The following is a 12943-nucleotide window of genomic DNA, read 5'->3' as shown; positions in this document are numbered from 1 at the left end:
TGACTTTAAAATTTAAATCAACGCTCGGTTGTTCTTTCGTCGCCGTTGCAACGGCCGACTGCTGCTTTTTCCGCGAGCGAACCCCTATGAAATATTTGCACGCTCCAACTCCCGACGCGCGAGGCTTGAATAGTTTATAAATATTGATTAAACCCGGAGGTACCCTGGGCCACCGCTAAACGCTGGCCAACACGACAAATTAATCTGTCAAGAGGAAACGATTTCTTGTCGCTACGTGTTCAACTTTCTGGTTAACCGTGGTGGTAAGTACACGCTCGCCGAAAGAGTTCTATACGACTGGTGTACGTGCAGCCCTTTTCAACGGGCACAAAAGGAACATTACGATGACGATATTATTTTCTGTTCTTTTGTGTGATCGATCAAAAATGAAACGGAAAGCCTCGCGCGTTCGATCTGATATCTTTTCTGCTAGATGATACGCTTATCCTCGAATGAAAAGAGGGGAAGTATTCATCGATTCGATAATTTTTTTCTCGTGCGAATAATGAAACCGCGATTCATGGATTTGATAACCAGTGAAAATTCTTCAAACAATTCGTCGCTCAGCCATGATTGATAAACGATCCGCCTTTAATACTCGCTCGGCGCCGGACAGAAATTCGTGAAAAAGAAACTTCTTCGAGCTGGTAAGAGCGTTGTCCGTGGATAACAGTGAAAAAGTATACGTGGAACGATGGTCGAGTCGAGGTCGAATCGAAAAGAGAAAACAAAACCGAACGAAGATGAGTCTGCAGATCCAGAAGATTCCTCTTATTGTTTGTCCTTCATTTTTTATCCATGAAAACGAGAGTCCAAACGAGGCTTGCCTTCCAGCGAGAAAAGAGAACTGTCCGACAGCTTACAAAGCAGAAAGTGGAAGCAGTCGAGAGAGAGAGAGTAGAGTGGGCAGATGGAAGGAAAATAAAAGGGCGCGTTCGAGGGAAAAGAATGAGGTATTTGAAAGTGGACACTGGACCGAATGAAAATATCTCGAATGCAATGCTAACTGAAAAGATACGAATAGAAGAGATCAGAAGAAATGGCGATCTATTCGATTCGAGACGGTAGAAATTGGAATTTCATATTTACACATATCTGGGAAGAAGAACTAGTAGAGATTAGCAGTTGAAGAGTCCGACGAGCAGAAAAAGATTTCACAATGTCTAGACGAAGTCATAAATATTGGAAAGGACACTTCAGAACGTACCACTGCGTTTGATTAAAATCGACTTATACTACTTACTCTTGCTAGTCAGACAACATCGCACTTTTCGTTGATCCTAAGAGTCTCAAAATTACACTTTGTTTATAAATGTTATATTTTTAATAGAATTAACATAGAATAGAATATTTTATGAAAATTTAATACAGATTAATCCTAATGCAATTATGAATTCTAATGAAAATTAGAAGTCAAGTGAAAGAGGTACGTAAATAGTCAGACAGGACCAGAAACAAGGTTTCCTTTGGATCGTACAATTATTCAAATACAATAAAATCATCTTTGGCTAAGTTTTAACAATATCCAAGCACTCGGAGCATCGATCGATCCGCGAATTCATAGTACAATCGGATACGCAAAAGTTGGGTTGTTCTTGGAAAGAAAAGTTGAGAAGTTTTTTACCCGGATGAGACAAGTTTCGAGAATCATCGTGGAAAACAAAACAAGCAACGTGTTCGAGCGAGTTTCCTTTCGGAAACAAGCAAAACAGCTCTTCAATTATTTATCAAAATGAAGAGAGATGGAGCGAATAGCCGATAAGCATTGATCCATTAGCTTTTTACTAAAAATAAATATATGCACGTCGCGTCGGTCTGTCCGATAAAAATATTTATGGTACATATTGCTGGCTCCAGTGTGCATTTTTCATAGAATACGCGCGTGGGCGAAATGTGGGCTTGATATTTGTTCTGAGAGAAATGTCCCTCGGAGAATTCTGATTGCTTGATAGATCAGGATGAGAGATCGCCGCAAGTTTCGACGTAAAAAACCAGTTGAAACGTGTTACCATGGGTACGAGCGATGGTGGTCTCGATAATCATCAAAATCTTCTTAAAATGTCGCGAAGTCCTTGACGAGAGAGGAGAAATGTAAGGGACCGACCCACGCAAAAATAAATTTCTAGCTTTTCGTAGGAAGATGAAAGGGAAGCAGTCGAAAGAAGGTGAAAGGATGAAATATTTGTGTCCGACTTATGACGACAGAAACTCCTTTGCTTATCATCGTAGAAGGTATTGGTTAAAGGGGTCGATCGTGCTTTTTATTAGACTTGAAAATCAAAAGAATTCTCAACCGTTCACTTTCAAAGAGCAATATTTTTAATGTTCCCTTTCTGATGTAAAATTCATTTTGCCAGAAAGATAGCCTCTCGTCAGCCGGTCTATCTTTCATCGTTAAAAGACTAGGATTCTTTCAATTTTTTTGCTGTATTTGTACGTTTAATATCGCGACAACTGAACTATTATAATTATGCAAAGGTTGAAAAGGAATTTACTAGAAATCTGATAAAAAGGGAACGACAGAGTCAAAGGGCGAGCGTTATCTAAAGGCACTTCGAGCAAGGAAACGCTGACAGTGAAGTCGGAATGATACAGATAATTCCAACTTCCCAAATTCCTCCCGTAAGAACACGAAACGACGGTGTATACTTAACGCGGTATAATCCTTTCCCATTTATACGGTCGTGCAAATTTCGAGCGGGTTCTTTGAAGGAAATGTTCATGGTGTTATTCACTCGGCAATTATGCCGCGGCACGTTCAACGCAGGAGGAAAGTTTCTGTCGCAGTAACACGAGAGTGTGTATTGTCGAAAAACGCTACACCCTTGTTTTACATACATTTCACGTGGCTCGTTGACGAAGAAAAGGGAGGAAAAAGGGAGCACGGATACACGAGATTTTCGCGTATAATGTTGAACAAAGGCTACGAAATTATCTATAAAAGCCAGGCTGAAAAGGAGCGCTGGTTTAAAATAAAAAATAACTAAAAACAAAATAGCACTAGAAAAAGGACATCTCGCAGCAGGTATTGTTTGGAATTGGCCTAATGCATCCTCTGGATATGAAATTTCCACCATGTTAGAAAAAACAATATAGAAATAGAGCCCTCGTAGTTCGTTGCGAACGGAATGTTGATCCATGAGTTTGCGAGGAGCTCGATAAATCCTTCGTTTGCTCGAATAATAAGATTCCGTCGGTGAACGATCTCCGGAGCGTCCGTTCGCATAATTCACTCGTCTGTTCGAAAATGATTTTCCACGGCGCGACGGTGTCGCTTTCACGGGCACGAATTCAATCGGCGATATCCGGCATCTCTGCGCGAGATAGACAAGAGAAAAAGTAGAAAAACGAAAGCTACTCGCGTTACGTGATCTCGAAACAAAACTGAGTGGCTTTCGCGGATAAAAACTGGGTGGCTGAGTAATCCGAGATAAAAGCTAGAAAAATAAAGGAACTCAATTTCGGCCATCCCCCCCCTTTTTTTCCTTAGAACCGAGGAAATCTCAGATGGCAAAGTTTGGGTTAAATAACCTGCCGGAATCCGGAGCGGAGGGCTCGTGTGCCAGCACGAGCTTTAAACAGCTGCTCGGAGAGCAGCTAAACGAGAAGAGCTTCAAAGCTCGATACCGTGCCACGGCACGTACCGACTATCGCCGTTTCTCGATGATGTCCTTCCTCCTCGTTTCCTACGTACCAGAAGCTCCGTCAGCTCGACGAATCTCCGTCAGCTTTGTGCGGCTTCCTCGGAACGAACTGCCAATCGCTCGCGACTTCTTTCAGAATATTGTATAAATGAAATTTCACTTTGAACGCCGCACAATTGATCTCAAAGGCGTACGTTTTAAAAGTACTCACAGTAGAATTGGTATATCATAAGTCAGACGTCGAGATACTTTATAATAGAGTTCGCAGTAGTATAGGTATATCATAAGTCAGACAGCGAGATCGAGAAATATCAGTCAGTTTCGTGGTTTTAAATTTAACCACACAACTCGTAGATAATACTTTCTACTCGATTCTTTCTTTTTCTAAACTTTTACGCACCTGGTACTTTTCTTTTCTTTTGCATTGGGAACGCAAGATCTTTCACGCGATTCACGTCTAACGCCACTCTTTCTCACTGGTCCTTTTCACATTTTCCAACGGTTTGGTTCACACCGACAGACACCATGCGAACTGATACTTGGTATTCCCGATGCGATCGAAAGAGCGAGAGCCGGGTAACCGAACCGGGGCTCGCTATGATCTTATGCAGTCTGCTCGATTGAAATTAAATCGACGGGAAAATAATTCAAAGCGATCGACCGTTGGTACGTCTCGAAAGAGGATTCCCGTCGGCGTTACATCAAATCCAGCGAGCGAAATGAAATTTCATCGAACGGGCTCTCTCGAAACGAATGGCGCGAGCGTGAAGGAATTTTCAAGCTCGAAAACTTTCATCCTCCAACAATGAAACGTTTAGCTACATCTTTCCCGAATCGTTCCCTTTACTCGTTTAACGCGCCACGAATCAGAATTATGAATTTCACGGTATTTCGGTAAAATATTGTTACAACGGCTCCGAGTTTCCGCGATGCCGGTGAACGAATATACAATTTGGATTGTCGTTGAATTACGCCCTGGACGGAAGCGGAATAATTCTGACCATTTTAGCCCCGCCGCCGGTCAGAATGACGCGAGCGTGAACTTGGTCGAACAATTTGCGAACATTCCGCGAAGAGAATGCGATACTTTGCCGCTTCGTGTACGACCGTCTAACAACAACACGCGTGTTCTACGTTCCACGATCCTCGATTCTCCTGTGTAACGTTTTGCTCGTGCAAACAATGCCTCGTAACGAAGCGATGCTCATTCTATCTCCGGCTACACGAACACGTTTTCATAAAACATCTGGTTTACTTAACGCGTTAACCGCCTGCCAGTTTAATCAATTATATACCGCGGTAAATGAATATTGATTTTCCACGTCATCCTCTTTTTTTCTCCGTTAACGGAAGAAAGAAGTTCCGTCTGTCTAACGTTCCCAGGATGAGTTTGAATTTTTAATCGCGAACAAAAAAGTCGGTACTTGTAAAAGCTGTCGTTACGACGTAAAATCAATCATGTACGAGCGTCCATTGTTAGAAACGAACGTTCGGTCGGAAACGGTTTAATTCGCGAAAGGTACACTGAAAATCCGGATTTCCTGCGAGCCGCGTTATCGCGAACAAATTTTCACCGGCAACGTATCAAAAGCAATCGAGCCTGCTGCTTGATTCATATATCACGCTGTAATGGCGGCCGAGAGGAACGTCGATGAGCTGACTAATTATGCATTCGGGTTGCGAAGGGACAAGGGCGAAGAGTTTTCCGAGCGGGAATACATTTTCAAAACGCACACGCCTGTCCCTCTAATTATTGGCCGTTGGCTGTCCGAAAATCCGAAATTTCAGCTCTAATGGTTGATAGCTTTAATGCGTTTACAAAGCGCCAGTTTTTGCACATTATCGCTTGCATACTAATATATTCACCGGTTATTAATATCGGCTTTCCGTCCGATCGGATATCAACCGTTGCTCCATAAAAAGAGCTACAATTTTTATTTTTATTTCCTAAATGAACGTGAAAAACGAAGCAAAACGGTGTAAAACGGTGTCGATATAAATCGACCTTGCAACGACTTCGTCCATTCAATACCGTGTACATATACCCTGGTCCTTTTTTCCAATTTTTTTCTCTGTTCTTTTTTTTTTCCAAACGTTTTCGTGCAGCTGACAGCGGAGTGCGCGTAAGAGGCACGTCAGAGCGTTTAAAGCGGACCAATCTCATGCAAGCAGCCGAGTACGAAACGACCGGCAATCCCACTACGTCTAACGGGATTGCAAACGAAATTGGATGTTTTTCTCCGGCTCAATGGAACCGAGAGGAAAAGTATTAATTTGAAGCAAACGCGCGGGAATTGCGAGCCGTAGGAGGGAAAAAAGCGAAACCTCTGTTGCGGGTTTTGGAGGCGTTTCCGCGCGACGATGACAATTTAATTACACCCAGCGAAAAAAAACGAGACAAAGCATGCCTTTACAACGGTGGCAACTAACTTTCCGTTTTAAAACGAGAACATCCTGTCCGGGTTATTTCGTAACTTGCCCGCCATGCATTGTGTTCCCAGAACAATCGTAATATTATTATAACGATGACAAACTGTAATAATTAATTTTCCAGAAAATTTTCCAAAAATCCCCTGAAGTCTTAACGGTCGACGGATATTTATAGAACCCCAGCTTTGCTAACTTTTAACAAATAAATCATGTTTTTCTAAAAAGAAAATATGTTACGGTTTAATAATCGCGCCGAGAATCGCGGCATTTCATATGCACAAGCTAATGGAAGTAGTATCAGCAATGGGAGGGAAGAATTTAAATTTTCTAGCCGCAAAAACATGCAGTAGAAAAATAGCGGAATCAAGCGGTCAAAGTGAGAACAAAAATGGTATCATTTAAATTTCTAATCAACCAGAGGAAAACTGCACCGTGCACGCGTATGTAACAAGCGTTTCTTACGAAGATTGAAGATTTTAATCCAGCAACGAATGAGGCGAATTGCGTGTGCCGCAAAAAAAAATAGAAAAAAAATAGGGGGCGGCCACGTATTGCGCTACCGGGTCGTTTCCGCACCGAGTGTCACGGTTTTGCTATAACTCGGACCATATTGTTTCGCGGATACACGATACGTGGCTCGCGAGAAATTTAATACGACCTCTTTCTACGTCCATTTTACACGATGACGCTGCCGTTGTTTTCGCGAAGTAGGTGATATTGCCCCAACGTGACTGGAAAAAGGTTGAAAAACGCTAGTGGAACAAAAATCGTACGCGATTGTTTAATACGCGTTCGGGATCCAGGGATCAAGTCTGATACGAAGCGAACATTCTTGTCCGCGAAAATTTGAATAATTCCCGGTGACTTTGCTCGTGACGCGCGTGGTATACTACGACATAACCAGAGAAGAGATTAATTAACGTCGCGACCCGCGGTACTTTGATTCTCGTCAACCAGCAGGAAAACTCGACCCTTTCAAACTTTGAACATCTTTAATGAAACATTTCGCCGCTCGTTGCCGCGTCTACTTCTCTCGTTCCCGATTGCTCGTAATTTTCTTAATAATACGCGACTGAAAACCACGGGAGCGTGAAAAGTCGGTCCCCGGTCTCTTCTCGTCTGGTCGTGTTGAACGCGATTAGGCTGGAAATTACGTTCCAGTCGAAGAACGCCGGGTACGTCTTCCGGCCTGGTTCACGGTGCGGTGGATTATTTTTTAATAAGATGCAAATTCGCGGAATTTCGCGACGTTAAGAGATTACGTTCCTGGAGCCCGCGTCCGTGACACGCGATTATTAATGCCTCGCTGCTTTCCGATGACGAACTACCGAGCGTTTTCCTGCCAACGACATCGTTCGCTAAAGAATTCTGAATTCGCTATGAGCCCTCTATTACGAGATTGAAACGACAGCGCGTCGGATGCGATAGAAATTGACGAAATTACTTTTCCAATAACCATATCCCTCGTTCGATAGGGTGATTTTTAGAGATCGTGAAGGGAGGTGAAAGCACAAAGCATCGACGGTTTCAGATGTTAGAGAGCGTGTGTCGAAAGGAACAATAAACGAAACGATGAGAATATATATATATATATATATATTTCGTCGATAAATCCTTTCGACGAGATCGTGTTCACCTTACAGAAGGAATTTCGTATTCAGAACCTCGTCTGGCAATCTCCCTTTCATCCGCGTCGTTATTCGTTATTTCGGCCGCGTCATAACATCAAGATCCTCGGTTCGGTAGTGGAACGAAATAAAAGAGCGTTCGTCGAAAAAGCAACATGTTTTTACACCGAAGCGTTGAAACGAGGGGATGGGAAAGTGGGCTAGAGAGAAAAACAGAAATCCAGGTCACGCTGGACCGCACACGGATTTGTTTGAAGCGTTTCGCAGTCTGCCTTTTCCGCCGCGAATCCTCCTTTTTCATCCCCATAGCGACTTCAATGTCAAACACTTTTCATCTCCGCTTGACAGACTCATCGATTCTACTTTGGTACGCGTGTTTCTTTTCTCTTGCAAAGTGGAAACGAGTTGTCTCGACGAGGGACAAACATCTATTACGATTTTTAATTAAACACTCGTCAGCCTATCGATCGATGCCTCTATTCTTTGCGATTTCTTCGACATCGAGAAGTCTTTTGCGACACACTGTTAAATCGTCTGCTCTTGATACAAGGCTCTATTTGCGTCATCGCGAGTTTGCATTGAAACTTTGTTAAAAGAAATTAGCACGACTAGTTGAAATAACAGCGGAGAATAGAAGCGAGTGGTTAACAATGACAAGCTGATTCTCATAACGTAGTTTCCACGGCAAATATCGTCTCTATCCAGTTAGTAACGCTAACTCGTCGTCCAAAATAATACATTACGGTTAACGTTATCTCGACAAATATTGTTCTATTCGGCTGCAGCTGGGCGGTACATTCGTTCCCCTAACACCGGTCAAATATTAACACAATTAAGAGGGAAGAAGTTTCGTTCGGACGAACGCGAGTCGAAGCGAAGCAACGAGTCAGCCGAAAGTAGCTGAAAGCCTCTCAAACAAGTAATATAACATCCCATCTGCGATTCGAGCCGTTTCTCTTCTTCCGTCCTTCGAAACTTGCCCATTCAATGCGAAAGGAAGGAAGGAAGGAAGAAATTCATTTCTTCCCATTTCTATTTCAAGTCGAGCAAACGCGTCGGTAAAAGCAACAGCGGGCTCACAATGGGCAACGGGACAAAGGGAGTATCAATCGTGGCGTCAAAGGAACAGACTGGTAAAATGAACCGGTCCCATTGACGCTGGAAACCGTCATGATGAATTTCTAATCTTTAAACTTCCCTCGAAGGAAGCCGCGAATCGTCCAATCGATGCTATCTATACTTATCTCTGAAAAGGGGTGACACGTTCTTATTGAAAAGAATCCAGGATCCCCGAGGCAGGATTTCGGTAACCAATAACTTGAATTTCGCTCTTTCGCGGAAATAATCTTGGCATCGATACCCCGCCTCTTTATCACTCGCCTATTCTTTTTCCCCCTTCTATTTCCACCTCGGGCTTCTTTCATTTCTTTGCCATTGCAAAAAGAAATACAGCCTTTCCCGCACAACCCTGTTGTTAAATAATAAAATATAGATGAGGAAATTCATCCCGGCATCTAATAGTTCCAGGCAACGAACCAGTGCTCCAAGAACGCGATCCTGTGACGTTTAATCGTGGGCGTTCGGTTCAATTAAGAATATTTCGAGCAGAAAAACCTAGTGGCTTTTTGCCGGCTGGTATTCGCGAGAGAGGATCAGACGGACCACGGAGGAATGCAATTATTTTGAGGGGCACGAGTTATAATCGGTTTCTCGGTTTCACGCTGACGCGGACCTTAAAGAGAGCATGATTTGGCCCGAATCTAGATGAAAAGAAGTAACGAGACGGCAGCTGGAAAGAAATTTAATTGGGTCGGACAAAACGTAGCCACAGGCATTCGTAGGACGGCCGTCCGCTCGGCGTCTACCTTTTTCGCCTCCGTTGAACTTAATTGAAGCAGTTTCACGGATCCTACGTTCGCGTTTCGCTCGACACGGTTCGACGAGCAAATCTGTAATACCGAATTTCCTGATCTGTCGAACCATATCCGTAACGCCATGCAAACGATTGTACCCAGGCGTCGTTGAAGCTTATTCACCCACGCGATATCGCGAGACTCGCGGATCATTAAATCGAAAGCAGCCAATAGCGGGATGTAAACGCGTAGGACGAAAAGAATTGCCGGATGATGGTACAGAAATCGATTACGGGATGTAACCGTGTCCATTGTTTCGATATTTAATCATACAAAGTGTAAATTTCCCAAAATTTCATTAAAGAAAATGTATACCGTCGAATCCTGATTACGTCTCCATTTCTCCTATTTATTTCGCTACTTATTCGGCAAGCTTTCAGGAAGCGGATACCGAGCTAGCATCATTTATCAGAGATTCGTAATTGAAATGGTTGGCAAGCGTTGGTCAGCGTACGTTTTCTCGCGGAAACGAGTTCAGGATCGCGGTGGCGTCGTTTCGACGAAAATGACCAAGGATACGCGTTGCCATTTGGCGAATGACATCGTTCTGCCGCAGTGAACGTCGATTCCATTCCGTGCTTGCGAGAATATCATTCTACCGGGGAGCTTGCGACCAGAGAGACCGACGCCATTGCTTTAATTTACCGTATGATTCAGGAATTTTTCAATGGAACCAGAGTTTCGTTCCGAACCTCGGCTTTCTTTTAAACGACCGTCGACAAGAAAAAAAAAGAACCTAACGGATCGCAGCGTTATTATTCATGATTTCATGAATTTTCATTCGCTTTGCTCGAGATTGCTCGTTATACTTCGGGAGGCGCGTGTGCCGGTAGCTTATGAAGCGTCGTAAACCTGCTTGTTTCCCACCCTCGGCCTTTCGTATCGAGAGGAACGAAAACAGAGGAATGAATTTTTCATTAAGAAGCCCGCGAGAGTGCAAATGCGTGGTTTGAAAAAAATATTCCGCAACCATGAACCGTGATATTCCGCTTGGAAAGGAAAACGGAATGGGGTGGTGTTGGTGGCCGAGCGACGTTTGACGTCAGCGCTCAACTCGCTTCCTTCCTCTTTTCTCTCTCTCTCGAAGAATGGAGAGGACACTAGCCAACCAACTCTGATAAATCCCACTATATCGTTCCATCACCTAATTATCTTGGTTAACCAACTATATCTAAAACAACCGCCTGCTAATTCTTTTATTTTCTATTTAAACCTTTGAAAGAATTTCAGCGTTTCGTATGCGTCAACGTAATAGCTAGTGGAAAAGTCAAGCCACAAATTGACGTTCGTCTTTTTTTCAAGAATCCTCAAACGAATCCTTCGTTATTCCGTGTGTTTGCCGCAAACCGAGTCGACTCGGTCGCTTTTCGCTCTTTTTCAATCTTCTTAACCATACCCGGTTAGAAAAAGCCGTCCAACGCAACGGTTGGATGTCACATTCATGAGACCGCTCGCGGAACGGCGCCATGAAAAGAAAGGAAAACGGCCAACGGCCACGAAAAGGGAAGATTAAACGTTCAACGTTGAGAGATTAAATTTTATACGTGCTAATCGTTTCAGAGCAGGACTTCAGATCTGCGTGTTCGTTAAAACACCGGTCGTATATTCAATCGTAGCCTATCGGTAAAATTATTCACCCTTTTGCATAGGAAATTAAACCGACGATACGTCTAACGTGGAAACGTCTAACGATCTTGAAAGAAAAAGAATCACACCGGTGTTGTAAAATAAATTCGATTTCCGATTCCAGGATCGAATGTTCCTTTGCTGAGATACCGTCTGATCTTTCGGTGCAAGATTCTCTGGGCACGAAGTAAATGGACAGCACTGAAGTAGAATGCGGTTGGATGTAATGCGATACAAGGGATTACGTTGTGTTACGGTCGGCTGCACAGATCTACGCTAGATCTAGTCGGTTCCATTGCAAGTCTCAGCCACGGTGATTCTGATCAAGTCCGTCCGTAACGGTAGATCCATTTCCCAATGGAGTCTACTTTGATCCTGGCTCGCATTTTGCACACAGGTAGAACCGTTTGAATTTCTAACAGCTATCTCGCAAAGGAACCAAAGCGTTAGAATTCCATACATCAGCTAAATAAAGCCAATTACCGGTGAAACAGAAACGTGGAATAAAAAATGAATAAGAGTTTCGTTTTCAACTGAGAACAGGAGAGATTGATAAAAAGAATGGGAAATCGATGGACACGTGGTTGGTATCGGTTAATAAATAAATGAGGACGGGTGTCGGTTCGCGCATAATTCAAATGCAAATGCAACGCGACAGGGACGAAGAAGTTATTACACGGAATCAAACGTCCTCTGTTCAGGGCCGTTGGTCCGTTTTATTCCGGCTAGTTCGCGGAACCACGTCGTAAATTAAATTGAATTAAACTCTAACGCGTGCACCACCCATCCGTACACATACACACGCTCGTATTTCACGTGCACGCCAGTTTTAGGCGAAACGTCGCCATTCCTGTTATACGTGCCGGTACCCTACACACGACGACAGTGTAACCCAGTTTGCTTGCGTTTCGCGCGTGACCATAAAAGTATTACGAAAACGGTCATCTCCAAGCTCCAAACTTTCCCGGTAGAATATGGAACAGGGAATTTCATTCATTTACGAATCAATTTCACTTGGCGAGCATTTGCAAAATAACCGTAAATTTTGTTAAACTCAACCGACGACTTTTCCCTTAGCGAGTATCAATGCGATAGCTTAATGGATTCGAATTTTGCTTGATTTCCCGTCGTTGGAAATACCTTGCGCTAGCGATGGAAATATGGCAAATCTGCTCGTTTCAATTCACCACGGATTTGCAAAGCTGCACAACCGAGCTTTCGCGTTGTTCCTACAGCCATCGCGAATTCCACGAAGAAACAAAGCTATTCAATTTTCATCCCCTTTCTGTTCCAGCTTTCCGAGGACATCGGCTACGTCCTCTATTCCGCGCTCGGCAGCTTCTACATCCCCTCGTGCATCATGGTGTTCGTGTACATACGCATCTATTTCGCGGCGAAAGCTCGAGCGCGTCGGGGCATCCGGAAGCAGCCTCGTCCTCGCGCAGTGGTACCACCCGAGTCACCGGATGTCAGACAAACGAGTTTCACCCAAAGCACACCGGCCACGGATTCAAAGAAACCACCGGGATCCACAATGGAGAACGTGGCCACGATCGAGAATCAACCGGTACAGATTCCCATCGTCACCTGTGATTTCGCCAGCGACGTCAGCACCTCCGAAGCGGATCCCGGCGGGGGAAGCAGCATCCCCATGGAGGAGAAGGACACGCTCAAGGTTCGCGCGTTTCAAAATCTTTCCGCC

General features: G+C 43.9%; 2 protein-coding genes across 3 annotated transcripts in view; one reads left to right on the top strand and one right to left on the bottom strand.

The window, feature by feature from the left end:
- Positions 1–12943, bottom strand: part of LOC114879009 (sodium-coupled monocarboxylate transporter 1) — a 150438-nt gene that overhangs the window by 120708 nt on the left and 16787 nt on the right. The window lies entirely within an intron of this gene.
- The window catches only part of LOC114879008 (alpha-2Da adrenergic receptor), a 92918-nt gene that overhangs the window by 68301 nt on the left and 11674 nt on the right, over positions 1–12943 (top strand). For both annotated transcript variants that reach the window (XM_046287217.1, XM_029193459.2), the window contains exon 2: positions 12536–12916. In XM_046287217.1, coding sequence (XP_046143173.1) covers positions 12536–12916 — 381 coding nt within the window. The remainder of the gene's footprint in view (positions 1–12535; positions 12917–12943) is intronic.

Source organism: Osmia bicornis, chromosome 9 (assembly GCF_907164935.1).
Source record: "Osmia bicornis bicornis chromosome 9, iOsmBic2.1, whole genome shotgun sequence".
Lineage (NCBI taxonomy): Eukaryota > Metazoa > Arthropoda > Insecta > Hymenoptera > Megachilidae > Osmia > Osmia bicornis.
Note: the sequence above shows the minus strand (reverse complement) of the source record. Positions and strands in the feature narration are given on the sequence as shown.